Raw genomic sequence first — 26,692 nt, 5'->3', positions numbered from 1 at the left:
CCCAGTGGACACACTGCAATGTCCCTCCCGATCTGAGGGCCCAGAACCGGTCAGGGCACTCGAGGCTCGGTCTCCGCAGTGCGGAGAAGGGCGGTAATCCCATTCTCCAGCCCGCTGCCCGCGCCATCCCCGATCCCGCCCGGGAATGTCCGGGATGGAGAGACCAGCGGGAGGGGCGGGGCCAAAGCAGCGGGGCGGGGCCAGTGTTGTTGTGGGGCGTGGTTAAGCATGAAAACATACTGATTTGCATATTCGTAGGCGTGGCACAGTTGCCCCGCCCCGGCCGCGCTACACGCCGGGACCGGAAGCGGCGGCCGCGTGGCGGAGGCAACATGGCGGCCCCCGGGAGGAGGTGAGCGCCGCACCGGGGGAGGTCCGGGAGGGTCCCGGAGGGCATCCAGGGGGGTCCCGGGCACGCCGGGATGAGCCTCCCCCTCACACACGCTGCTTTCCCCGCTCTCTCGCTTGCTTCTTCCCTCACACACGCTCCTTTTCCTCTCACACGCTCCTTTCTCCCTCACACCCTCCTTTTTCCCCTCACACCCTCCTTTCCCACTCACTCACTCCTTCCACTCTCACACCCTTCTTTCCCCGCTCTCACGTTCTTTTTCCCCTCACACACTCCTTTCTCTCCTCACTCACTCCTTTCCCTCTCACACTCTCCTTTTCCCCTCTCACGCTCCTTTTCCCCTCACGCTCTCCTTTTCCCCTCACACTCTCCTTTTCCCCTCACACTCTCCTTTTCCCCTCACACTCTCCTTTTCCCCTCACACTCTCCTTTTCCCCTCACACTCTCCTTTTCCCCTCACACTCTCCTTTTCCCCTCACGCTCTCCTTTTCCCCTCACACTCTCCTTTCCCTCTCACGCTCTCCTTTTCCCCTCACACTCTCCTTTTCCCCTCTCACGCTCCTTTTTCCCCTCAGGAAGCTGGCGGAGCTGAGCCTGGACGAGTTCCTCGCTGCCTGCTCGGACTCGGAGCATGACGGCGGCTGGGAGGAGGAGGAGGAGGAGGAGGAGGAGGAAGGCGGCCGGGCCCTTAACGGCGCTGCGAGGCGGAGACAGCCGGGTGGAAAGGCGGCCCAGGGGCTGCAGGCACGGCCGGGCAGGTGAGGGGCGGCTGGGGGGGCTCAGCATGGAGAAAAGGAGCTTATGTTGCTTTCCACAACTCCCTGAGAGGAGAGGACAGCCCCAGGTGGGGCTGTGCTCCCAGGGAACGGGGACAGGAGGAGAGGAACGGCCTCAGTGTCAGCAGGGCAGGCTCAGGGTGGGCATCAGGAGGAATTTCTGCATGGAAAGGGTGATTTGGCATTGCCAGGCAGGCTCAGGGTGGGCATCAGGAGGAATTTCTGCATGGAAAGGGTGATTTGGCATTGCCAGGGAGGTGGTGCAGTCCCTGGAGCAACTCTGAGGAACTGAGATGGTTTTTTGTGATGGTTTTCCCAGGTGTTTTCATCTATCCCAGTGCAATCTGCTGTCTTGCTATCAAGATTTCTTAACCCTTAACGAAATGTTTTTGTCACAGCCTGAGCAGAACTCTGAGCAGTGAATGAAGGATTCATTCTCTCCCAGCAGGAAGAAGGGAAAGGCCTCAGAGCACAAAGATCAGCTCTCCAGGCTGAAGGACAGAGACCCCGAGTTCTACAAGTTTCTGGAGGAGAACGATCGCAAGCTGCTGGATTTTGATGCCTCAGACAGCTCAGAGGAGGAGGAGGCTCTGCACAGACCCCCTGCCACCCTCGAGGTACCTGGCTGGGCTCAGACACCTCAATTCCATCTTCTGTGTCCCAGTGCCAGCCCTGGATGATTTGGCTTGGAAAGGGCCTTAAAACTCATCCAGCTGCACCCCCAGCAGCTGGCACTGCCCCAGGCTGCTCCAAGCCCTGTCCAGCCTGGCCTTGGGCACCTCCAGGGCTGGAGCAGCTTCCCTGTGCCAGCCTCACACTGGGAGTTTATTCCCAATATCCCGTGTGAACCTTTCCTGCTTTGCACACAGTGCTGGGAGCAGCTTTGGTAAATCAGCCCTGCCTGCCTCCCTCCTCAGCAGTGCTCAGTGAAACAGCCAGGGCTGTCAAACCTTTCCTCAGTCCCTCCTGCTGGTCTCTCTAGGAAGCCAGTGATGAGGATGAAGATGATGAAGAGGAAGAACAAGAAAAAGTCAAAAGGAAGAAGGTTTCCCTCATCCATGTGAGCTTGAAGATGGTGGAGGAGTGGAAGAAAGCTGCCCAGGTGAGCAGGGAGTTGGAACACACAGCACTGGAGAGTTCCTCCTGCCTGTAAAAGGGCCAACTTGGGATTTGTTCATCTGCCACAAAAATTTATTTATTTATTTGTTCATCTGCCTCAAAATTTATTTATTTATTTGTTCATCTGCCTCAAAATTTATTTATTTATTTGTTCACCTGACACAAAATTTATTTATTTATTTGTTCACCTGGCACAAAATTTATTTATTTGTTCATCTGGCACAAAATTTATTTATTTATTTGTTCACCTGGCACAAAATTTGTGTCCCAAGCTCCCAGAGCTCTTGTGCCTTCAGCATGACTTTGGGATGTAACATTCAAGTACTGCCATCCCATATGAAGGGGAAGCTGCAGAAATGTGGCTCAGAAGAGGCCAGAATGATCAAATTTGGGTTTTTCACCCTCTGGCAGCTCCAGGAGCTTTCTTAGTCCCATATTTAGTAGCTGAGGGGAATGAAGCTCAAACTGGAAGGTGCTTGCAGCTGATTAATTCCTTCTGAAGCCTCAGCAATTAAAAGCCAGTTTCAGGGGAGGTGAGGGCTCTGAGTTTGTTAACCCTGCCCTGAGGCTTGGGGATGGAGCTCTTTGCCATCAAATTCCCAGTGAATTCCAGTACCCCTGTCCCAGCCAGGAGCTCCAGGAGATCCCTTGCTTCTCCTCAGCACCCCCTTTTCTTCTTTCCCCAGAGGAATCTCACCCCAAAACTCTTCCATGAGATCACCCAAGCCTACAAGGCAGCTGTGGCCACCACCAAAGGTGACAGTGGTGGTGACCCCAGCAAGTTCCAGGTGACTGACACTGCAGGTGAGGGAAGGGAGATCATCTGGGGGGGACTCGAGCTGTGGGAGGGAGTGGGGGTGAGCCCTGGGAGGAGTTAATTCACCTTTCACTGCACTCAGGAGCTTGTCTTGCTGTGCTGCTCTGGGAGCTCTTCCTTCAAGGGTGGGTTTTGGTGCTGCTTCCATGGGGAGGTGGCCCCTGTGCCTTCTGATCTGTGATAAAAAATTGAATATAAGGCAGACTGGGGGTTTCTAGAAGGAAATGCAGGAGTTCTGCCGTGGAAATCGCTGGCTTCAGTTCCTCAGGGACCTCTTTTCCCTCGAGGAAAACCAGGAGTACATGGAAAATCACTTAGAAATGCTTTCCTGGCTTCTTTCACCCAGTGTTCAACGCCCTGGTGTCCTTCTGTATCCGGGACCTCTTCCACCACCTGCACAAGCTGCTGCTCCCCAAAGCCCCCAAGAACAAGCTCAAGTAAGTCTGGGGGGGTTTGAGACGTTCAGGAAAGCTGCTGGAGATTTCCAGGGCTGCCTTTGGACCTGGGCAAGGGGTGCCAGCTCTTCCCAAACACTGAGTGCCTGCTGGTGCTCACAGGGCTCTTCTTTTCTTCCCCTCATGGAAGAAGGAGGCAAGGAATTGATCTCACTCTTTGTTTGGCTGCTGAAATCTGATTTTGTGGTTTTTTTTTTAAAGCTAAACCCAACTCTTGCTCCTTTCCAGAATGGTTCTCCCTTCCACCAGCCCCCTCTGGGGAAAGCTACGACTGGACATCAAAGTTTATCTTGGCTGTACCATACAAGTAAGAAACATCATCATTTTCTGTTTGTGGGGTCAGTCTGTGCCTTGCTGGGCTGTTTAGGATATTTTGGGGTGAGGCAGGTGGGGTTTGCCCCTCTGAGATTTGTGTTCATTGTTTCCCTGGGTTGTTTTGGAATTATTTGGTCCAATTAACAATTTGGAGGTTCGGAGGATGCTTGTGTCAGAATAGGTAAGGCAGTAAAGAAGGGTTGAATTAGCATTCTGGCAGCTCTCTTTGTTTTAATTTGTCTGGCAGATTAATATTTAATAGGCTTTAAAGGAGTTTGCAGTCTGTGTTCCTGCATTCTGCATCATTAATTCAGTTTTTAGTGCTGTGATCTCTGCACTTGAGGCAAACACTGAGATGTTCTCTTGGTGACCTCACATGAGGCATCTCTGACTGATAAAGTTCCATCCCATCCGTGCAAAATTTCTGGTGTTTCAGAGATGATTTGTGGATTATTTCTGAAGGAAACGCATCCCCCACTTATTTTTTTTTTGAGATTGCTTCGTTAGCATCCCCAAATTGGAATATTAAAGCCAAACCAGCACTGATTCTTCAGCAGCTGAGGGAAGGGATGCCAGGAGTGACAGCCCAGGAGCTGCTGTGCCTCAGCTGGGAGCTGGCACAATGACTTAGCAGAAAGAGCAATTTGATCAGGAGAGCTTTTTACTTTTTTTTTTCCCCTCAAGCTGTGGTGCCTCTCTCCAGCAGCAGAGCATTGCAGACAAGGAAAAGCTGGGAATGCAGTCCCTGGGAGCAATCCCTGCTCCTGGGCTGGCTCCTGAGAGCCCTCAGTCCCAGCCTTCACCACAGTGGGTTTTCTGGCACTATTTCTGGACAAAATCTTCTCCTTTTGGTGTCCTCGGCCATGTCTGCTCAGTCCAGAATCCTTGCAGAGCAAGGAGGAGGATGAGCAGGCAAATTAAATGTGGACAAAATGCCTGTGCTGCTTCCAGAGCCTCTCAGATCACCTGGAGCTCACCTTGTTTTCAGGTTGGAAACTGGGTTTGTCTGCAGTGAGCTGAGCTGGACAAGCTGCAGACACAGAGATTTGGTTCTTCACATTTTGTCAAAGCCTTTCCTTGAGGCACAGTTAACCCAAATACCCAAAGAATTCCAGCTTCCCACTGAGAAATCCTGGAGAAATCCAGTGTGATGTTTCCTTGTGCAGGTGATGTTTCCTTGTGCAGACTGAGGGTGAGTTTGGCCATTCTGTTGTCCTGCACTGCAGATAAACTGAGATTTTAGTGTCCACGGAGGTGCTGTGTGCTGAGCTCAGGGGCCATGAGCCATGCAGGGGCAGCAGCTGAGCTCCCATTCCCAGGCTGAGGGAGTGCAGGGCAGCTCTTCAGCCTCTGCTCCTCCCCTGATCCAGCTGTGGGGTTTGTGGGAGCGCCTTCCTGCCTGGGCAGTGTTTGGAACCAGCGAAATGCAGCTGGCACAGGGAGAGGACGAGCCCTGCCTGCCAGCTGGGGTGTTCTGCTCTCCTCCACAGCTGCTGTCGTGCCTGACAGAGGCCTCGGTGGGTGCAGCAGTCCTGCAGCACGTGAGCTCCACAGTTCCATACTACCTGTCCTTCCCAAAGCAGTGCCGGGCCCTGCTCAAGGTAAGGGGACGTGCTGGGATGTGCCATTGGCATCTGAGGTGCTTTTTCCACCTTTCATCTGAGCATTTGTGGTGTTTGGGCTGGATCCCCTGGCAGTCAGTCCCTTGTAGTGTTGCCTTGCTTTGCTGCTGTTCCTGGAGAGGATTCCTGCCTCTCTCCAGGTGCCACGAGGTGATGCCAGGCTGAGGTGAGTGTGTGGGTGGCTCTGTTTGTAGCTGCTGCTCCCCAGGGAGGTGTTTTGGGAAGCTGCTTCCTCCTCCCAGATGGAGGAATTGCTGCCAGGCCCTGGGAATGTCTGTGCTGCCTCTCCACTCGGGGAGCTGGGGGTGGAATATTTCTGTGGCAGCTCAGTCACAACTGCTGAGCGTGAGCAACAACACAGGAGGTGTGGGGAGACACCCAGGGCACAGGGTGGCATCTGAGTGCAAACTGCAGCTCTGCAAGGAGGCAGGGAAGCCTTTGGTGGAGGAGATGGCTCGAGTCATGCAGGGCTGGAGGCTGGCACACCTCACAGCTGCTGCAGGCATTTCTGAGAGGGCTTTTCCAGCCCTGCAGTGAGCCCTCTCTGAGCTGTGCAGCTGAGCTGACCGCTTGTGGGGGGCACCAGGTGCTTCCTGCCAGGGCCAGGTGAACCTGGGGGAGATGGAGTCACTCAGGAGAGTTAAAATCTGTGTTTAACCACACAAATAAAAGGTGTGTATTTTTTAGAGGTGCTGGTTTTGGATGGGTTCCTTTATTGATCATGGAGGCATCAGCCTGGGCTGTTGTGTGGTGTCCCAGTGAGGACAGAAGGGCTGCCAGTGACTGACTGACAGCACATTGTGTCACCTCTGTGTCACCTCTGTGTCCCCTGCCTCCTGGCTGCCCTCTTGCTGGGAAGGAGGGAGGTTCAGGCCTGTCTGTGGCCAGCCAGGAGCTCTTTGTGCCTTCACTCACGTGTCTGTGTGGTTTATCCCAGCAAACCATCACTCTGTGGAGCACAGGGGAGGAGACAGTCAGGGTCCTGGCCTTCCTGGTGCTGAACAAGATCTGCAGGTACAAGAAGGAGGTTTACCTCAGCCCCCTGCTCAAGGTAAGCCTGGCTTTGCTGAGATCTGCACCTTTTCTTCCTCAGGTTGTGTGCAAATACCTCAGAGCCTTGAGCTGCAGGTGAGCAGGGGCTGGAGGTGATGCTGTCAGCCTCCAGAAAACCAAACAGGGCAGAAATTCTTGTCAGGTCAGGGTGATTCCTGCTTCCCACTGCTGCCCTTCCTGCTGGGGGCACAGAGACTGAGCAGGGGAGGTCCCTGGTGCCTGCTGAGCCTTCATCCCCAGATTCCTGAGTGCTGACATCCTCCTGAGCTGCTCTGACCTTTCAGCTGAGTTCCCAGGTGTATTTTGCTGCCACAGTGGCACCTGAGCAGGAGAGCTGTGCCCAGCCATCCCCACGTGTTCAGCCCCTCCTGCAGCCTTGTCCTCTGGCTGCCAGGCAGTGGTGGGCACATCTCCAAGCTAAACACACTCCTGTCTCCCCTGGAGAAGGGCCAGGCTGGATTATTCCTTTCTGTGGTCAAAGCAACACTTCAGCTCTGGTTTGGTGTTAGTTATAAGCAAAACCTTACAGAAGAAAGGCCTTGTAAAACCTAGTTTAGGCCTTACTAGGAGAGTATGAGTACTCTGGTGGGAGCTTATATGGCTAAGCTAGCCTGGTAAGTTCCCATAAGAATAAAATGCTGTAGCAGTGAAAATCTGCTTATTCTCCTGAGAAAGTTTTTATAGGTGTTGTTAACAGTTATAGCCTTAGAATTCTATCCTGAATAATTAAAAGAAAATTGCAAACAATATCTAAAAAGAGACACAAGCATGTATCCACCTCTAGTGATCTAACCAATCAAACAGGGTAACAACTAATTACCAACCAACTGGAATTAGGAACAATACTTTCAGAAAACCCTGTAAATTCAGGCTATAATTAATTCACTCCTTTATTATTTAAATTAAATAATAATATTTATATTAATATACTAATTATTTATAATTAATTCACTTATTTCACTGCTTGAAGAAGAGCGTGCCTCATCAATCTCTAATGTGAGGTCACAGGGACAGTCTGGTCACACCTGGGAAGGGCAGAGGAGTCCCAGAATTCTTTTTACTCTTATTTTACACGCTGCTTTCTCATCCTCTTCCCCTCCCAGCAAATGTACATTGCCTTTGTGAAGAACTCCAGGTTCACCTCTCCCAACGTGCTGCCCATGATCAACTTCATGCAGCGCACGCTGACAGAAATGCTGGCCCTGGACAGCCCCACCTCCTACCAGCACAGCTTCATCTACATCCGCCAGCTGGCCATCCACCTGCGCAGCGCCATGACCCTCAGGAAGAAGGTGGGCACCCTCCTCATCCTCCCTGGGCTCCCTGCAACACAGCTGGGCAGAGTTACAGGCATCAAGAGGGCATTTATTAAATGGCCTTCACAGGATGGACCTTGGGAAGTACAGGAGCCTGGTGGAGGCTCTCTTATTGTGGAGAAACAAATGGCACACGTTGGTCAGAATATGTCAGGGTGTATGCCAGCCTCTGTTACAGAGCATGCAGGTAAAGCAGCTAGGGTTAGGGTTAGGGTTTGGAAAACCACAAAGCCCAGGGCTCCAGGCACACTGCAGCTGAAAAGGGCATCCCAGGGGGAACACAAAACTGCCACAACATGCCTTCCTTCACAGCTTTTTCCCTGGGACCAGCCTTAGCCCAAGGCTGTTTTTATTGCTCTGCCCAGGCCACCCTAGGGTGTTTCAGCTTCCCAGCAGTGTCCATGGTATTTAATGGACTTAACAAAACATTTCAGACCTCTGGGGAGCAGCCCTGCTTTTGGCCAACTCCAGTCTGACCTGGGATATCTGTGTCAGATTGCTAATCCTGGATTTAGTCCTGTTTAGCAAAACAGACCCCAGAGATTAATTGTTGAGCTGCCCCCAAGCAGGGCGGGGTTGGTGCCCAGCTAAATCTCCTGGCTGGTCAGACATGGGGATAAATAAGCAGAGATAAATGAAGTCTGGGCTGCAGATCCCCTAATTGGATTGTACTGGCTCCTTACACCCTCAGTTGTGGCCCAGACAAGGAATAAATCCACTTGATTTCACAGCTGGGGAGGCTCGTGGCACTTCAGATGGGAATGGCACCACCAAAATATCCAAATGCAGACACTAAGCCTGTTTAAATGGAGCAGGGGATGGCGGTGGAAGGTGATTACCAGAGCAGATTGCTCGTCTGTTCTGTGCAGGAGAAGCTGAGAAAAGCTTTCTGGTACATCTCAGTGACCTGGGGAGAGCTGGCACAGCCCTGCCACGTCCAGCTGTGCCTTGGCTTAGGGCCCTGCTGCAAGGCTTGGCCCAGTGGCTGCAGTTAAAGGTTCTGTCCCTGTCTCAGGACTTGTGCATCCTGCTGCTCCATGCAGGAGAGGTGAGCTGGGCCTTGGAAGTCTGGAAAAAAGCCACACGTGGGGGCTGTGGCACCTTGTGAGTGCAGTCTGCTGTGGTTTTGGGCAATACCTGCAGAGCTACAGAACTTTTAGGGAAGGGTTTCCTTCAGGGACTCCTGCTCCAGCTGGGCTTTTATTCAGTCTGCCACTAAGAGCTGCCTGCAGCACCTGCCCAGAGTTTTGAAAACCATGTCCTGGCCTGGTGCAAGCCTTGGGCCACTGCTGGCCATGCTGCTGAGCCAGGCTGGGTCACTGTCACTGCTGTCACTGTGTCCTGCTGCAGTGGTTCTGCTGGTAACCAAGCTGCAGCTTTGCTCTGCTGCCTGGCACTTCTACCCTGGAGTTAGAAAAAATGAAGCTGTCCTGTGTGGTACCTTCCCCAAAAGTGCTGGGCTGATCCTTTGTGCTCAGCTCAGGATTCCCCAGAAGTGCTGGGCTGATCCTTTGTGCTCAGCCCAGGATTCCCTGTCCCTGCCACATCCCAGTGCCCTCTGTGAGGTTGGGAGCTCGTTCTTCTCAAAGCAGCCACACTTGAGCACAGCAGCCTGGTTTTATTCCCTTGATTTCCCTCAGGCTCTGGCTGTTCCCAGTGAGCTTGCTGCCCTGGGAATGGCAGCTCCAGTGTTGTTATTCCTCCCTGGGCATTGCAGTGTCCTGGATGAAGTGAGCCTGGGCAGAAGCAGAGTGAGCACCTATCAAATGCCACATTTTCACCTTTCTGCCTTTATATTTTTTTCACCCTTTCCTGCAGGAGAACTTCCAGTCAGTCTATAACTGGCAGTACATCCACTGTTTGTACTTCTGGTGTCGAGTTCTCAGCACCATCCACCCCAGTGAGGTCATGGAGCCCCTCATCTACCCCTTGACCCAGGTCATTATTGGCTGTATCAAGTGAGTGGAATTCCTAATTCTTTTTTCTCAGCTTTGGCGTGTTGTTTTACAGTTCTGTGATTTGGATTTAGCCATGAATGGTCTCAAAGCTGCTTTTAATTGAAATTTTCCAACCTGAGATGAGTGTGAGCAGCTTTTTAGGTGGTGACAGAGTTTGCTCTTTGTACAAGAAAAGTCTCAGCCTGAATAACCTGGGCAGATTATCCTTGTAACTGCAAGGAAAATGATTTGCCTTGCTTCAGAAAATCCTCGTCTGCAGCTCTCTAAATGCATTTAGGAGCTGCATTTTTGGTGCCTGTTTGTTGGCATTGGAAGAAGTGGGACACAGTTGTTATTCTCAGGATGTCTGCTGAGAATTCCCTCCTCACACCACTTTGTATGGATGAAGTGTTTGTGCTCTGAGGTGCCTGTTAACATTAGCATTGAGGGAATTTTGGGATCTCTGGTGATCTCCCAAATCCTGTTAGCTCTGCTAACCAGATTCTCAGCTTTAAAACCCAGCTCTGGAAGAGCTCCCCGGGGTGATGGAGATAAGCAGATTTAAACGATCAGATAAGAGGATGCAAACATCCCCCACTGCTCTGGGATGGGTCCAGGCACCTTCCTACCTGCCCAGCAGATCAGTCAGGGTCTGGGGCTGAGGGGAGGGGAATGGGGTGAGGCCCAGCAGGGTTTTTAGCAGCCTGGCATGAGCTGCAGGTCCTGCCTGGTGAGGATTTGGAGGTTTGGGAACCCCCCCAGGTGGGTTTGGGGTGACCTCAGTGTGGCCTTCCAGGAGCTGAAGGAGGAAGATGGAGAGAGGATTTCCAAAGGATGGGTGGACAGGACACAGAGAATGGCTTCAAACTGAGAGAGGGGGGCTTCAGATGAGAGAGCAGGGAAAAATTCCTGTTCCTGAGGGTGGGCAGGCCCTGGAATGGATTTCCCAGAGCAGCTGTGGCTGTCCCACCCCTGGAAGTGCCCAAGGCCAGGCTGGACAGGACTTGGAGCAGCCTGGGACAGTGCAAGGTGTCCCTGCCCATGGCACTGGATGAGCTTTGAGTCCCTTCCAACCCAAACCATTCCACGATTCCGTGATTCCAGCGTTGGGAAACAGAGTCAGACCCCAGCTGGGACAGGATCCCCTCGGAGCCAGGCTGGCGGCTGGGCTGGGAAGGTGGCAACTTGGCCCACGTGGGGTCACTGTGTGACCAAAAATTCCTGTTCCTGAGGGTGGGCAGGCCCTGGAATGGATTTCCCAGAGCAGCTGTGGCTGTCCCACCCCTGGAAGTGCCCAAGGCCAGGCTGGACAGGACTTGGAGCAGCCTGGGACAGTGCAAGGTGTCCCTGCCCATGGCACTGGATGAGCTTTGAGTCCCTTCCAACCCAAACCATTCCACGATTCCGTGATTCCAGCGTTGGGAAACAGAGTCAGACCCCAGCTGGGACAGGATCCCCTCGGAGCCAGGCTGGTGGCTGGGCTGGGAAGGTGGCACCTTGGCACCCGTGGGGTCACTGTGTGACCTCTGCAGTCCCTTCTTTGTGCTGTGGGGGATTTCTCCTGAGGGGTGGGTGGGAGGAGGATCCCATTCCCTGCTGGCCCCGTGTCCCTGGGACCTGCTCCCTCCATCCCTCTCCACGCTGAAGGTTGCTTTTAGCAGCAGAAATCCCTTTTTTTTCCATAAACTTTTCCTGGCTTTGTCTGCTGGGATTTGTGTCTGGCTGTGAACACGAAGCTGTTCCCTGGTGTGTGTGCTTCAGTGAGGATTTTTGGTGCATTTTGGTGGCGTTGCAGCCTCTCAGCAGGTGCAGGGAAGAAAGCAGAGCCAGCCTGGGCGACCTGGAGCAGAGAGCAGATTTCTGTGTCCCCTCTGCCACCAGGGCTGTGGCAGGATGGGCTGGGCCAAGCCAAAGCAGGCCTGGAACAGGACAGGAGCCACCCCAAGTGATGGGGACTCTGCTCTGGGGTGGCAGGGCTCACCTGGGAGGGAGCTGGAGCTGCTCCCAGCTGTGTTTGGCATTCCTGGGGATCCAGCCACACTCCGGAATGGATGGCTTTGCTTTACAGTAAATCCATACACTTAACAGCTTTATTCCTCCATCAATTAATTCCTGACAATGGCTTTGGTCATCTCCAGGGGTGCCAGAGCAGGGGTGCAAAGTAGATTTATTTCTGGAATGCGCCCAGTGATAATTATTTCACTATTTGGAAGGGGGATGCAGCTGATTTATGATACCTGGTCAAATATTTTTATTTTGTGGGCTCTCCTGGATTGCTCAGCCAGTCCTTTGGGGAGGGAGGGGTTCATTCATCAGCCTGGGCCTGGCAGCTGCGAGCTGTGCTTTAAAAACATGACATTTTTAATGCTGGAACCTTCCACCTTCACGTGCAGCTCACTGGGTGAGGGGCTGGAGAGTGGGACACAAACGAGTTTTGGGGGCTGCTCTCCATTCCCTCGCTGCTCCTGGGGGAGCTGCTTCTGCTCAGTCCCAGCCTGACGTGGCGTTGGCTCGACTTCTGGCTTAATTACCTTAATTTGTGAATTTTTGAACCTTAATTATTTGAAATATGGCTGCAAGTCAGTCAGGGCTCTTCCCTTTCTTGCTGTGGGAATTTGGTTTCCAGCCGAGGGGTGGCTTCAGCCCGGGGGGGTTTCCTGTGTCACTGAAGGCTGCAGGTTCCTCTGGAAATGTGGCCTAAAATTATTTATTTTTCTTTATTTTCATTTGGTTTTATTTCTTTTTTTAAATTTATTTTCCTGTAATATTTTAGGCTTTTATTTATTCTCATTTAATGTTTGTATTTTTATTTATTTTCATTTTAATATTTCTTTTCATTTAATATTTATTTATTTTTATTTAATACTTGAATTTATTTTTATTTAATACTTGAAAATGTATTTTAATTTAATATTTCTGGTTCCTATATAATTTTCTAATTAGTATTTCAATATTTCATCTATTTTTATTTAATACTTTAAAATTTATTATTATTTAATATTTTTTAAATTATTTGTATTTAATATTTTCGGGTTTATTTAATATTTTTCTTTTTATTTAATATTTTTTCTTATATAATAATTAAAATTTTATTTTCATTTAATATTTTGTTTTTATTTAATTTGACATTTTATTTCTATTTAATATTTATATTTTTATTTAATTTTAAAATTATATTTAAAATTTTAAAATTTGTTTTTATTTATTTTTATTTTTATTTTATTTTTATTTATTTTTATTTTAAATGTTTCTTATTTAATATTTCATATTTTTATTTCAATTTTTAATTTCTATTTAAAATTTTTAAAATTTGTTTTTATTTATTTTTATTTATTTAATTTTTTTAAATTTAATATTTCCTATTTTTATTTCAATTTTTTATATCTATTTAAAATTTAAAAATTCGTTTTTATTTAATATTTTTATTTCTTTTCCCTTGCCAGGCTGGTGCCAACGTCTCGGTTCTACCCCCTGCGCATGCACTGCATCCGAGCCCTGACCCTGCTGTCCCAGAGCACCAGGACCTTCATCCCCGTGCTGCCCTTCATCCTCGAGGTGGGCTGCTCCCTGCCGAGCCCTCCTGCAGCTCCCTCCCTAAAATCCCCGGCCAGCAGCGCCAGCCTTGCTGAGGAAAGAGAAATCAATGTCATTATCTGAATGCAGTGCCAGGGGTTGGGCTGCAGCGGGCACAGGGGGTGCCAGGGCAGTTCGGAGCTGCAGGAATTGCTGTGGCCATCTCTGCGTGCAGGCAGAGTGACAGCAGGGAATTCCGTGTGGGCGTCACTTGGTGTTGATTTGAAACGCTTCTCACCTTCAGGGACAGCTCCAAAACCCACCGCAGCTCTGGGTACAGCTGTGAGCCCGAGAGGGCTGGGCTGGGGAACAGGGCTGGGCTGGGCTGGGGAATAAACCTGAGCTGGGCTGGGGAACAAACGTGAGCTGGGCTGGGGAACAGAGCTGGGCTGGGCTGGGGAACAGAGCTGGGCTGGGCTGGGGAACAGAGCTGGGCTGGGCTGGGGAATAAACCTGAGCTGGGCTGGGGAATAAACCTGAGCTGGGGTGAGGAACAATTCTCAGCTGGGGCTGGGGAACAAACCTCAGTTTCCTGTGCTCTTCCTTGTCTTGGTTTCCTCTTGACACCACAGCACCTTGCACAGCCAGCTCTCCACAGCTTCAGGTGTGGTGGTGTTTGCTCCCTCCCTGTCCCTGGCTGGGATTTTCAGGAAAGCTGTGGGGCACTGATCAGGATTTGGGTTTTTGGGTTGTCTTCTTGGCTCTCACCACCTGCCTGCCCTTGGCTGAGTTGTTGCTGGTTGCTTTGTGCTGGGATCACTTTTACAATTTTTTTTTTCTTTTTTCTCTTCCAGGTTTTCCAACAAGTTGATTTCAACAAGAAGCCAGGACGGATGAGTTCCAAGCCCATCAACTTTGCTGTGATCCTGAAGCTCTCCAATGCCAACCTGCAGGAAAAGGCCTTCAGGGTGAGTGGGACCTCAGCTCCAGCACTGCCTGGGCTCCCTGGGACAAGGAATGTGCTCTGTGTCCCTGTCCCCAAGGTGTGACACGCCTTCCCCAGTCTGGTTTAGGTGCTGTAGGAAATCTGAGGGGTTTAGGTCATACCCAGTCCCTTGATTTGTGTTTCTCCTGCTCAGGATGGGCTCATTGACCAGCTCTATGACCTGCTGCTGGAATATCTCCATGGCCAAGCCCACAGCATTGGCTTCCCAGAGCTGGTTCTCCCCACTGTCATCCAGGTAAGGGGGTGCCATGAACGTGCACAGAGTGGGATAAAGTAATTCAAACTAACAGTGACCTCAGGATGGCCCTCAGAATGAGGGGAGAGCCGTTTACCTCTGCTAGTTTTAATTTTGATTTGTGTTTTGGGGAGGAGCAGAGGCATCACATCCAATTAGGCTGGAGGGAGGGGAAAGGCTCTGGAGTTTGCCATCTGTTGGGAGCCAAAGTGGAGCAGAGGCTGCAGAACTGCTCTGGGCTGGGGCTGGGATGCTGAACTCGCCTGAGTTCCTGGGGATTCAGAGCTGTGCCCGTTGCTGGGGGGCCTTGGAGCAGAACCTGTGCTCTGAGCCCCAGCTTTTCCTTGCCTCAGCCTCCCCAGGCACTCTCCACAAGATGGCAATCTTCCCTCCCAGTCTTCCCTCCCAGTCTTCCCTTCCCAATCTTCCCTCCCAGTCTTCCCTCCCAGTCTTCCCTTCCCAGTCTTCCCTTCCCAGTCTTCCCTCCCAGTCTTCCCTCCCAGTCTTCCCTCCCAGTCTTCCCTCCCAGTCTTCCCTTCCCAATCTTTCCTCCCCAGTCTTCCCTCCCTTCTCAGGCTCCATCGCTGGAGCTGCTCAGTGTGCAAGTGTTGGAATGTGTTCCCTCATTCCCAGCCCTCTGCTTTTAACTCAGGGGTGGCTGCTGTCACATCCCCTGTGGGGACACGAACCTCTGCATGTCCTGGTGTGTGCCACCAGCCCCTGCAGAGCTTGGGCCCTGGCTGCTGGGGCTGTGCCCCACAGGCTGTTTGGGGTGTCCTGGCTGCTGGGGCTGTTTGTTTGGGGTGTCCCTGGCTGCTGGGGCTGTGCCCCACAGGCTGTTTGGGAAGCAGAGCTCCGTGTCCCTTTCAGGGGCTGGCATTGCCAGGGCCTGGCATCTGCCAGGCACACGGCTCTTGGCTGTGTCCCCCGGGCTGGCACAGGGGCTGCCTTGGCTGCTGGGAGCTGGCAGCCCCTGTGTGTGTGAGCAGCAGAGCAGCTGTGGGAGCTGTGGCAGCCCGTGTTTGGCTGCAGCAGGAGCTCTGAGGGCCCCGTGCTCCCCCAGGCTGTGCAGAGCAGAGCAGGGATGGATTCCTGCCTGGCTGCCTCTGCCCGTGGCGTCTGCCGGGCTGGGGGCTGGCCCTGGCTTCCCAAAAGCTGCGTGGGGAGAGGCTTTTCTGCTGGACAGCTTCCAGCCCACTGTGCACATCCATGTGTGCCCAGCCTCCCTTCCCTCCCTGCTGGGCTCACGCCTCTCCCAGCGCCGGGGCAGGGCTGCTCCAGCTGGCAGGGGCTGTGTCCCTCCTCCTCCTCCTCTTCCTGCTCTGGTCAGCAGCTCTGGGGGAAGCTGGGCTGAGTTCCCAGCCTCAGCTTCCCAAATTCTCTGCCTGGAAGGCAGGAAGCACCGGCAGATGAAAGGAGAGGAGAGCCCGTGGGGATGGGAGTCACTTCAAAGCTGCTGCTGCTCCTGCCCCAGGGCTGACCCGTGGTGGTCTCTGCCTGCAGGGGCTGGGGGAGGGAAGAGCCCCTTCCCTGCCCCAGAGCCCTGGCAGGCAGCACAGAGCAGAAGTGGGAGGTTGGAGGGGGAAAAGCTGGCACTGAGGCAGGAGCTGGCAGGAGCCAGGCTGGGCTTGCAGTGAGCCAGAAGGGAAGGTGCTGCCCTGCCCTGCCCTCCCTGCCTTGCCTTGCCCTGCCCTCCTTGCCCTGCCCTGCCAGCAGCTCTCCTGCTGCTGCTCCCCTGTCCCCAGGGAAAAGTTCCTGGTGTGAGCTGGGAACTGGGCAGGGTTTGGCTTCCCTGCATCACTTCCAGTAAGAGCAGCTGGGGTTTTGCTCTGTGGGCTCTGCTGGGAGAAGCCTTTGGTGTTGCAGGCTGGCAGTGGGACAGAGTCAGCCCCAGTAATGACAGGCTGGGATGTGAGGCCTCAGTTCCATATCCACAGACACACGTGGGTGTTCTGATTGGTTTTGCTCTGCAGAAATCCCATTGTTCCATTTGGCAGAGTAGGGAAAAGCACACACAGACCCTGATTTTCCCCTCTCTGTCCTTTATCTTTTACTCCCATGGATGTGTCCCTACCTCTCCACACAGGGCTGAGATCTCATTAGCTCTCATTAATATCTGTGATAGGCAGCTAGGGGTGGGACTGTGAGGGGAGCAGGGGCTGTGTGAGGGGACACAGAGCTCCAAACTGCACTGACAGAGCCCAGGATTCTGCAGGATTTCTGGTGACACTTCTGCAAGGGAAGAAAAATGATAATGGATGTGGCAGCGGATGGAATGGATCTGGGGCTGCAGCTGGGGGGATCAAGTGAGATAAATCGAGTGACAAATGCATCTCTCAGTGGAGATAAATATGCAGCACCTATAAAAAATAAATATTTTAGGCGTGGTGGTCTCTGCCTGCAGGGGCTGGGGGAGGGAAGAGCCCCTTCCCTGCCCCAGAGCCCTGGCAGGCAGCACAGAGCAGAAGTGGGAGGTTGGAGGGGGAAAAGCTGGCACTGAGGCAGGAGCTGGCAGGAGCCAGGCTGGGCTTGCAGTGAGCCAGAAGGGAAGGTGCTGCCCTGCCCTGCCCTCCCTGCCTTGCCTTGCCCTGCCCTCCCTGCCCTGCCCTGCCAGCAGCTCTCCTGCTGCTGCTCCCCTGTCCCCAGGGAAAAGTTCCTGGTGTGAGCTGGGAACTGGGCAGGGTTTGGCTTCCCTGCATCACTTCCAGTAAGAGCAGCTGGGGTTTTGCTCTGTGGGCTCTGCTGGGAGAAGCCTTTGGTGTTGCAGGCTGGCAGTGGGACAGAGTCAGCCCCAGTAATGACAGGCTGGGATGTGAGGCCTCAGTTCCATATCCACAGACACACGTGGGTGTTCTGATTGCTTTTACTCTGCAGAAATCCCATTGTTCCATTTGGCAGAGTAGGGAAAAGCACACACAGACCCTGATTTTCCCCTCTCTGTCCTTTATCTTTTACTCCCATGGATGTGTCCCTACCTCTCCACACAGGGCTGAGGTCTCATTAGCTCTCATTAATATCTGTGATAGGCAGCTAGGGGTGGGACTGTGAGGGGAGCAGGGGCTGTGTGAGGGGACACAGAGCTCCAAACTGCACTGACAGAGCCCAGGATTCTGCAGGATTTCTGGTGACACTTCTGCAAGGGAAGAAAAATGATAATGGATGTGGCAGCGGATGGAATGGATCTGGGGCTGCAGCTGGGGGGATCAAGTGAGATAAATCGAGTGACAAATGCATCTCTCAGTGGAGATAAATATGCAGCACCTATAAAAAATAAATATTTTAGGAAGGGGGGGTGAGGGCAGGACAGGCTTCAGCAGCAGAAGAATTGTGTGTGCTGATGGTTTCTTTGTGCTTTGGGGGAGGCAGGGAAGGGCTGAATTCCCATTTTTCTGAGCTGGTGCTGGGATGTGCTGCAGGGAGAGGGACAAGGGAAGCCCCTGCTGCTGCTGGATGGGGAGATGTGCAGCAAACACCCCTCAGAGGGCACTGTCCTGGCAGGGAGGGGCTGGCTGGCGCTGCCACCTCTGGGTGCACTGACAGGAGGGACACATCTCCTTCCTTCCCCCAGCTCTGTCCCCCCAGGCAGAACCTTGGGAGCCATGGCTGGAGGAGGCAGTAATGGATTTGCTGCCTGGAAATCCTTTCTCTCCCTGCTGATAGCATCTCCTGGCCCCACTGAGAGCAAGGCTCCGTTGTGGTTAACCATTTCCTCCTGCCTCATTGGGTCTTTTTCTCTAAATCAAATGTCTGTGCAGTGTTTGGGTGTTTATTTGTGGCTCCAGCAAAGAGCCTGCAGGGTTCACACAGCACTGCTGGAGCTGGGCAGGGCTGGCAGCAGGCAGGGGAGCCACTGCAATTCCAGCATGGATCAGCCTGGGCACCCCCACCAAGAGCATCCAGGCCTGCCTCAGTGCTTGCTTTGGAGGTGGCACAGCAGGGTGCTGGTGCTGGAAAGTTCCATCTGGTCATTTTTACTGTGGGTTTGAGCCCTGGGAAGGTCAGGGTGCCAGCCTGAGCTGGGTTGGAGCCCTGGGAGGGTCAGGGTGCCAGCCTGAGCTGGGTTTGATCTCTGGGAGGGTCAGGGTGCCAGCCCGAGCTGGGTTGGAGCCCTGGCAGGGTCAGGGTGCCAGCCTGAGCTGGGTTGGAGCCCTGGGAGGGTCAGGGTGCCAGCTGTTGGTCCCTGAGGGCGGGGGCAGGGTCAGGGTGCCAGCCTGAGCTGGGTTGGAGCCCTGGGAGGGTCAGGGTGCCAGCCCGAGCTGGGTTGGAGCCCTGGCAGGGTCAGGGTGCCAGCCTGAGCTGGGTTGGAGCCCTGGCAGGGTCAGGGTGCCAGCTGTTGGTCCCTGAGGGTGGGAGATGCTTTTTCACTGTGGGATGTTTTTGGGAACCCTGCCATGGCTTTGTTCTTCTCTCCTTTCCCTGCTCACAGCTGAAGTCCTTCCTGAAGGAGTGCAAGGTGGCCAACTACTGCCGGCCCATGCGGCAGCTGCTGGAGAAGCTGCAGGAGAACTCAGCCCACATCTGCAGCAGGAGGCAGAGAGCAGCCTTCGGGGTGGCCAGCACTGCAGCTGTGGTCAGCCTGGACATGGGGACAGACATGGGGACACAGGGACAGACATGGGGACACGGGGACAGCATGGGGACAGCCTGGGGACACTGGGACAGACACAGGGACATGGGGGACAGCCTGGGGACACTGGGACAGTGTGGGGACATGGGGACAGACATGGGGACACAGGGACAGACATGGGGACACGGGGACAGCATGGGGACAGCCTGGGGACACTGGGACAGACACAGGGACATGGGGGACAGCCTGGGGACACTGGGACAGTGTGGGGACATGGGGACAGACATGGGGACACAGGGACAGACATGGGGACACGGGGACAGCATGGGGACAGCCTGGGGACATTGGACAGCCTGGGGACATGGGGGACAGCCTGGGGACATTGGACAGCCTGGTCACATGGGGACACTGGGACAGACATGGGGACAGCCTGGGGACAGCGTGGGGACAGCCTGGGGACACTGGGACAGACATGGGGACACTGGGACAGACATGGGGACAGCCTGGGCACATGGGGACAGACATGGGGACACTGGGACAGACATGGGGACAGCCTGGGGACATGGGACTGACATGGGGACAGCCAGGGGACATGGCACAGACATGAGGACATGGCACAGACACTTTCCCACTTCAGCTTTTGGCTCCCTCTGTGCTCCTGCAGTGCCCGGGCTCTGCTCGGCCTGGGGACAGTTCCCAGTGCCACCACTCCTGGCTCAGCAGAGCCTGAACAGCTGAGGCTGAATTCCCTGGCTGCTGCCAGTTCCTGCCCAGGAGCTGGGAAAATCTGCTTTGTTTGTGGGAAAACTGCCTGGAAATCCTTGAAACGTGTGTCCCTTTGTCCACAGGAGCAGTGGGAGAAGCAGGTGAAGGAGGAGGGGACACCCCTGAGCAGGTACTACAGCCACTGGAGGAAGCTGAGGGAGAAGGAGATCCAGCTGGAAATCAGTGGCAAGGAGAGGGTGAGCACCAAACGCTGCCTGTGAGCCCTGGGGACAGCCAGGGACTGGGGACAGGGACTGGGGACAGAGGGACACCCAGGGACTGGGGAACAGGGGCTGGGGACAGGGACTGAGGGACAGCCAGGGACTGGGGACAGGGGACAGCCAGGGAATGGGGACAGGGACTGAGGGGACAGGGGGACAGCCAGGGACTGGGGACAGCCAGGGAATGGAGAACAGGGGCTGGGGACAGGGACAGGGGACAGTCAGGGCGGGGACAGGGGGACAGCCAGGGACTGGGGACAGGGACTGAGGGGACAGGGGGACACCCAGGGAATGGGGACAGCCTGGGAATGGGGACAGTCAGGGAATGGGGACAGGGACAGCCCAGAGTGGGGCCAAGCTCCTGCCCCAGACTGGCCCTGCTGCTGGAGCAGCTCTCTGCAGAGAGAGGCAGATTTGGGGTTTTTTCTGTACAGAAGCAGATTTGGGGTTTGCTGTCAGCACAGAGGGGCAGATTTGGGTTTTTTTCTCTACAGAGGCAGTTTGCTCTCAGCACAGAGGGGCAGATTTGGGGTTTGCTCTCAGCAGAGAAGCAGATTTGGGGTTTGCTCTCAGCACAGAGGGGCAGATTTGGGGTTTGCTGTCCCAGAGGCTGCCTTGCAGCTCTGCTGCTGAATGGGGCTGTTGTGTGGCTCTGGGGCCTTAATGATGCAGCTTTGTGAGCCCCAGCAGGAGAGGGAACACCATGAGGCCCATTAGGGCTGGGAAAATCCATGTCCCATTAGCAGCCATTGGGGGGAAAAAAGGTAATAACAGGAAAAAAAAAAAAGAAAGGCAGCCTGGCTGGGAGCTGCAGCTTGCCTTAGACAACAGCTCTGAGCCTTTCTGCCCATTCCATTTGCTTTTCCCAGTGGTTTTTAATGGGATGGGGACTAAATCAGCTTGGTGAGAGTCTGCAGATAGGAGCCCTCTAGCTGGGGATTAAAAGGCTGGCCCCCAAATTAGCTAATTAGTGCTTGTGTGTGATGAGCACAGGGGCTCTGGGTTGTGCCAGTGCAAATCTCAGTCCTTGGGGGTTGGGGTTGATTGTGAGGTGCCCATCCTGAGGGTCCTGGGGGGTCTCAGAAGGGTGGAGCTGGCACAGCTCCTCCAGGTCCTGGTTGGTGTGCTCAGCTTGTGCTGATGTCACCCAGAGCTGCCTTTGGAAATGGGGATTTTTCCTGGGCCCTGTGGGAATGTGGAACCCCAGCTAAGAGCTCCCTGCTGCCTGGACAGGAGCCTGCCTTGTGCCCCAGAAATGCTGGGAATTGTGGAAATTATGGGAATGGGAATTATGGAAAAGGCTTTCACCCCCGTGGTGGGGGCTGGAGCATAACCAGGCTGGGGCTGCCCCATCCCTGCAAGTGTCCAGGGCTTCCCTGGAAGTGTCCAGGGCTTCCCTGGAAGTGTCCAGGGCCAGGCTGGGAGAGGCTCTGAGCAGTGGAAGGGATCCCTGCCCATGGAACTGGAGGAGATTTGGGGTCCTTTCCTACCCAGACCATTCTGGGACCCTCTAACCAGCCTGGCATAGGTGCCAGCCATGGGGCCAGCTGAGGGCAGCAGCTTGGCAGTGCCCCTGTTGTATTTTGCTTCCCAAATCTCCTCCCTGGCACCTCTGGGCTGTTGTTTGAAGCCCAGCACAGACGGGGAGGAGCAGAGGCCTCTCTGTCCCTGTGGCAGGAAGGGCAGTGGGAAGATGATGATTGGAAGTGGTGGAGGGTGATTTTTTTTCCCTTCCCTGCCCATCCCAGGTGGCTGCTGGGAAGTGCTCAGCTCCAGGATCAATATGGCCCAGCTGGGGACCATAACCCTGGAACAGGCTGGCAGAAATTGCTGCAGATGGCTGCAGGAGCAAACCCACAGCTCCATCTCCTGCTCCTCAGCCCCATCCTGTCTCTGGGTCTCTGCTTTCCCACCCAGACTGTCCCTGGCTGCTGGAGCGTGGCTGTGCTCAGCCAGGAGAGGCTTTTGGGGTGCTCTGAGGGGTGCCAGGGGGAGCAGCTGAGTGCTGACCCCGGGCTGGGTGTTTCCAAGCCAGCCCTAATGTGTGCTAAAGCCCGAGTGCAGCCAGGCAGGGCAGGGACAGCCGATCTCAGGGAGCACTTGGGGTTTCATTTGCATTCTGATTATCTTTGCCCTGCTGGCCTGAGCCCTTGCAAGTAAATCCTCCCCCTAATCCCCCTCCGGAGAGGTGTAAAGAGCACCGAGGTGCTGTCAATTGAGAGCACTTTAATGGCATTGATATTGGCTGCCTGCTCCAGGGGCTCTTGGCCCATTGATCTCCTTCAGGGCAGGGCATGGATGCAGATCTTGAGCATCCTCAGCACCTGAAACCCTGAAATCTGCACCCAAAACCAGGGAGTTTCTCAGGAACTGCTGCTCCAGAGATGCCCAGCCCGAGTGCAGAGCTGCCTGCCATGGGTATCCTGCATCCTTATCCCTGCTGGGCTGCCTGCAGTGCATGTTCCACGAGCAAAAGCAGTTTATTAGGGCAAGATGAATGCAGCAGCAGAGCTCTGTGTGCCTCCCTCACCCCTGGGACCCCTCACAAGTCTGTGGCTGGCAGCAGACAGACCCAGCTGCTCTGGGCAGGCTGGGCAAAGCCAAGTTCCTGCCTTTAAACACAGCCTTTGACATTTAAAAGCACAAATGAGGGCTGCTCTTACTGTGGGGTTTGTTTTCTTTCCAGCTTGAAGACTTGAACTTCCCAGAAATCAAACGCAGGAAGCCAGATGAGAGGAAGGAGGAGGATAAGAAGGAATTCAAGGATCTCTTTGAGCTGGACAGTGACTCTGAGGAGGAGAATGGTGGATTCTCTGTGAAAGGTACAGGGCTGGGGCTGGGCTTGCCTTTTCCATGTCCACAGTCCCATTTTCCCTGTCCACAATTCCAATTTCCTTGTCCACCATTCCAGTTTCCTTGTCCACAGTCCCCTTTTCCTTGCCCACAGTCCCCTTTTCCTTGTCCAGTCCACTTTTCCTTGCCCACAATTCCAATTTCCTTGCCCACAGTCCCTTTTCCTTGCCCACAATCCCCTTTTCCTTGCCCACAATTCCAATTTCCTTGCCCACATCCCCTTTTCCTTGCCCACAGTCCCCTTTTCCTTGCCCACATCCCCTTTTCCTTGCCCACAATTCCATGTTTTGGGCTCAGTTTGGCCCTGCCCTAAGGGGGTTTCCTGCTGGCCCTGTTGGGTTCAGAAGATTCCCTGATGAGGAGGGAGAGCTCAGGAGGAGGTGGTCCTGAAGGTGTTTGGGACACTTTTATCTTTCTCTCCCTCCCAGTCCAGCTCTTTTTAAAGCCTCATCCCTGTTTCTTTTCCTGGGCATGTCCCACCCTCTGTCACCCACAAGGTCAGAGCCCAAAGCCCAGGGGATGAGCAGAGCCCTGTGCAGGTTCTGTGCCTGGCAGGGGCTCTCACCAGCACCTCTGATCCTGCCCTGCTGCACTTCTGATTTATTTATTTATTACCTTTTATTATTTATTTTATCCTGGCTGACGTTCCAGGCGTTCCCAGGAATCCCGGAGAGCAGGGCTGATGTCACCTGGGCTGTGACCACGAGAGGGCCACAGCAAATTGTGCAGCCTGCCTGGGAAGTTCAGCAGAGTCTGGGATGAATCTGGGAGTTCCTCCTGGCATTTGGGATGTTTGGGATGTCCTGGGTGTGTGCAGCAGGGAAGGGAGGGGAATCTGCAGTCTCTCCTTGGTGCTGTGGATCCAGGGGAGATTCCTGCTCCTGGGGCAGGAATTCCAGCAGGATCACAGCCCTAGGATCCCCCCAGGGCAGCAGGAAACGTGCTGGATGCAGGGAATCCCATCAGATCAGGGTGGGCTTTGCCCTGGAATGGGAAATGTTTGTCAGGCAGGGAATTCCATCAGATCAGGGTGGGCTTTGCCCTGGAATGGGAAATGTTTGTCAGGCAGGAAAGGATCCCGGGCTGGGGTCTCTGCAAGGACTGAAGAGGGGAGAGAATCCAGTCTGGGAATCTCTGAGCAGGAAAGAACCAGGAGCTGGGGAGGTTCCTGCTCTCTTTTCCAGCTGGATTTCTGGCAGAAAGGGAAAGCTGGGAATTAGGAATGGCTCAGGAAGAGGTGCTGGGCCTCTGGAGCAAGGGAAGTGACTTTTGGGGGGATATTGGTGAGAAATGAGGAGAAATCCCCCTGGAGTGTGTCTGGCAGTCCTGAGCTGTGCTGCTGCTCGTGTCCCACTGACACCCTGATCCCTGCAGGGAAAGGCAGAGCCAGGCAGGCCTCGGATGACAGCTCAGAAGCCAGCAGCAAGGAGTTTGGGGAGGAGGATGAGGATGAAGAAGGAAATTACGAAGTGGAGGAGGATGAGGAGGAAGAACTGGAAGAGGACAGCGAGTCAGAGGGTGAGTGGGGAATTCCTGACAGCACCAGGGCTTTTTGGCCTGTCAGGGTGTCAGGAGGGGCTCCACAGACCCTGAGGGGAGAGCTGGCAGCTCTGAGCTGCAGAGAGCAAAGGGTTAAAGTGTTCTCACAGCCCCCAGCCCCTTTCATCTCTCCTCAGGACCCTCCTGCAGGGAGGCTCAGCCCCCCAGCCCTGCCTGGGGCACGCAGAGCTGCTGCAGGTGCCACTGCCAGGGTGCCACTGCCAGGGTGCCACTGCCAGGGTGCCCTCCCCTTCCAGCTGAGCCCTGCCTGGGCCACAGGGGCACGGGGTAACCCTTGCCTTGCTGGAGAGACCCCAAACAAAGCCCTGCATTCCCTGGGCTCTCACGTGTGTGCCCGGAACCTTCTGGAATGGAAGCACTGCCCCCAAATTCCCCTTGGTGTTCCAGGCCAGGGGGGGCACTTTGGGCTCCATTCCTGCCCCAGGGGGGCACTTCGGGCTCCATTCCTGCCCCAGGGGGCAATTTGGGCTCCATTCCTGCCCCAGGGGGCACTTTGGGCTCCATTCCTGCCCCAGGGGGGCACTTTGGGCTCCATTCCTGCCCCAGGGGGGGCACTTTGGGCTCCATTCCTGCCCCAGGGGGGCACTCTGGGCTCCAGTGCCCCCCCAGGCACCGCTGCTGTGCCCAGCCCTGCAGGGCTCCCCGGGATGAATTAATGAGTGTCTGGCATTAATTAGTAACTGCCCTGGCAGGCAGGCAGGCAGGGTTTCTGACAGCTCTCTCTCCCCCAGCAGAGGAGGGCAGGGAAGCAGCGCAGCATTCCCGGCATTCCCAGGAGAGGAGGAGCGGCCCCCGGGGGCTGTCCCGCTCCGACCTGCAGCAGCTGGCACAGGGAGGGGACGACCTGGTGCAGGACCTGGAGTTTTCTGACGAGGACTGAGCCCCCCAGCCCCTCTCCACCTGAGCCCTCCCACCCTGCAGCACCTGGAGCTGCTGTCAGAGCCAGGGGCACAGCTGGGACCAGCCCTTGCACTTTCCAGCTCGACTTGGACTTCTCCAGCTTTTCCAACCAGTTCTGCTTTTGGTACCAATAAAACCCGAGGCCAAGTCAAGGCCAGTAAAAACTGCTCAGAGAGGGAGCAAAGCCCCCCCATTAAAACTGCTGCTTTCAATAGCACAGGGTTCACTTCCAGCTCCTGCTAAGGGAGCTGAGCAAGGGCAGGGCCAGGTTTTTGTCCAAGGTTCTTCCTCTCTGCCCCAGCAGCCAGCCCAGGTTCTGCTCTCACCAAACCCTCCCTGGTGCACTGAGGGACTGCAGGGACTCTGCCAGAGCTTTGCAGCTTCCCTGGAAGGTTTGATCAGTTCAAGCTGCTCTAAGTGTGCTGAAGGAAACTTTAATTTAAAGTTTCTTGGGTTGGGGACGTGCAGGCATGAAGGAATAAGGAAAGGCAAAATTGCTAATGTAGGAAACACTGCCCAGGTGAGAACTGCACCACTTAAACTGTAAAGAAAAAAATTTCACTTTGGAAAAGATTTTAACTTGCCTGTTCTTCCCAAAGAGAAAGGATTTCCCTTTTTCTCCTGGCTCTGACTTAGCTGGGCAAGGTGCTGGTGCCTTCTGCCAGCTGGGAACCCAGCCTGGACTGGATCCCAGGCAGGAATGTGGCAGCTCTGCTGCACCTGCAGGGGGGCACCTGGCCCAGGTGGGCACCCAGGAAAAAGGAAAGACACAGACTGCTTGGGTAAAGCCAGGTACCATCTGTAAATTAAGTGTTTTTCTTTTTTATTTAAATTGATTGCTGGAAAGCATTTTTATCGTGATGTGATGGATAATGAAATTTTTTTTTTCCTTTTTTTACAATATAAAGAAGCTAAAGTACCACCAAAGCTATCCTGTAAGAAAAACGGCAGCACGTGCAACGTTTAAACAAAAAACAAACCCAAAAATAAAAAGGGGGATGGGGGGGGGGGGGAAGAGAGAAAAGTACCACATGTGATTGTTGCTCACAACTGTACAAGTCACAGGAGGTCACCCCAGCAGTTCCCAGCTCATTCACAGTAGTAAAAACTCTGCCCATGTTTCAGCCTGGGCTCCTCTGGGGTGCACAGCGGGCAGAACGTGCAACCGTCCTCCCCCTGCCCCAGGGCTGCCAGCAAAGCCCCCGGGCAGCTGCAGGCACGGTGGGACCCTCCTCCCCCAGAGCTGCTCCTGGAAAGCAAACATCCCACGGGGAAATTCCTCTGCAGGGCTGAGCACGGGCACTGCCAGGGCA

At 54.2% G+C, this 26,692-nt stretch overlaps 1 protein-coding gene across 2 annotated transcripts; it reads left to right on the top strand.

The window, feature by feature from the left end:
* The first annotated feature begins 302 nt into the window (after positions 1–302).
* On the top strand, positions 303–25,543 carry NOC2L (NOC2 like nucleolar associated transcriptional repressor). Of its 2 annotated transcripts, none has more exons than XM_041460272.1 (19): positions 303–352; positions 925–1,107; positions 1,571–1,742; positions 2,108–2,227; positions 2,931–3,048; positions 3,408–3,498; positions 3,745–3,823; positions 5,322–5,432; positions 6,391–6,504; positions 7,610–7,798; positions 9,641–9,780; positions 13,203–13,314; positions 14,127–14,240; positions 14,412–14,513; positions 18,940–19,083; positions 19,929–20,042; positions 22,753–22,888; positions 24,294–24,437; positions 25,214–25,543. In XM_041460272.1, exons 1-19 carry the CDS (start codon positions 333–335, stop codon positions 25,357–25,359), a joined length of 2,349 nt encoding a protein of 782 aa, XP_041316206.1. In that variant the 5' UTR covers positions 303–332; the 3' UTR covers positions 25,360–25,543. The 2 variants fall into 2 exon arrangements, with proteins under 2 accessions (XP_041316206.1, XP_041316207.1); XM_041460273.1 differs by having other exon boundaries at positions 333–352; positions 1,574–1,742.
* The last annotated feature ends 1,149 nt before the right edge of the window (positions 25,544–26,692 follow it).

The sequence above is a fragment of the Pyrgilauda ruficollis genome, unplaced genomic scaffold, assembly GCF_017590135.1.
Source record: "Pyrgilauda ruficollis isolate IOZ18807 unplaced genomic scaffold, ASM1759013v1 scaffold141, whole genome shotgun sequence".
Lineage (NCBI taxonomy): Eukaryota > Metazoa > Chordata > Aves > Passeriformes > Passeridae > Pyrgilauda > Pyrgilauda ruficollis.
This window is presented reverse-complemented; position numbering and strand designations above follow the sequence as displayed.

Bases quoted from the DNA above. Each gene is read 5' to 3' on its own strand.
- NOC2L (XM_041460272.1), top strand. From the start codon at position 333: ATGGCGGCCCCCGGGAGGAG. The intron at 14,241-14,411 runs GTGAGTGGGACC...TCTCCTGCTCAG, and splicing joins TGCAGGAAAAGGCCTTCAGG to GATGGGCTCATTGACCAGCT. The intron at 14,514-18,939 runs GTAAGGGGGTGC...CCCTGCTCACAG, and splicing joins TTCTCCCCACTGTCATCCAG to CTGAAGTCCTTCCTGAAGGA.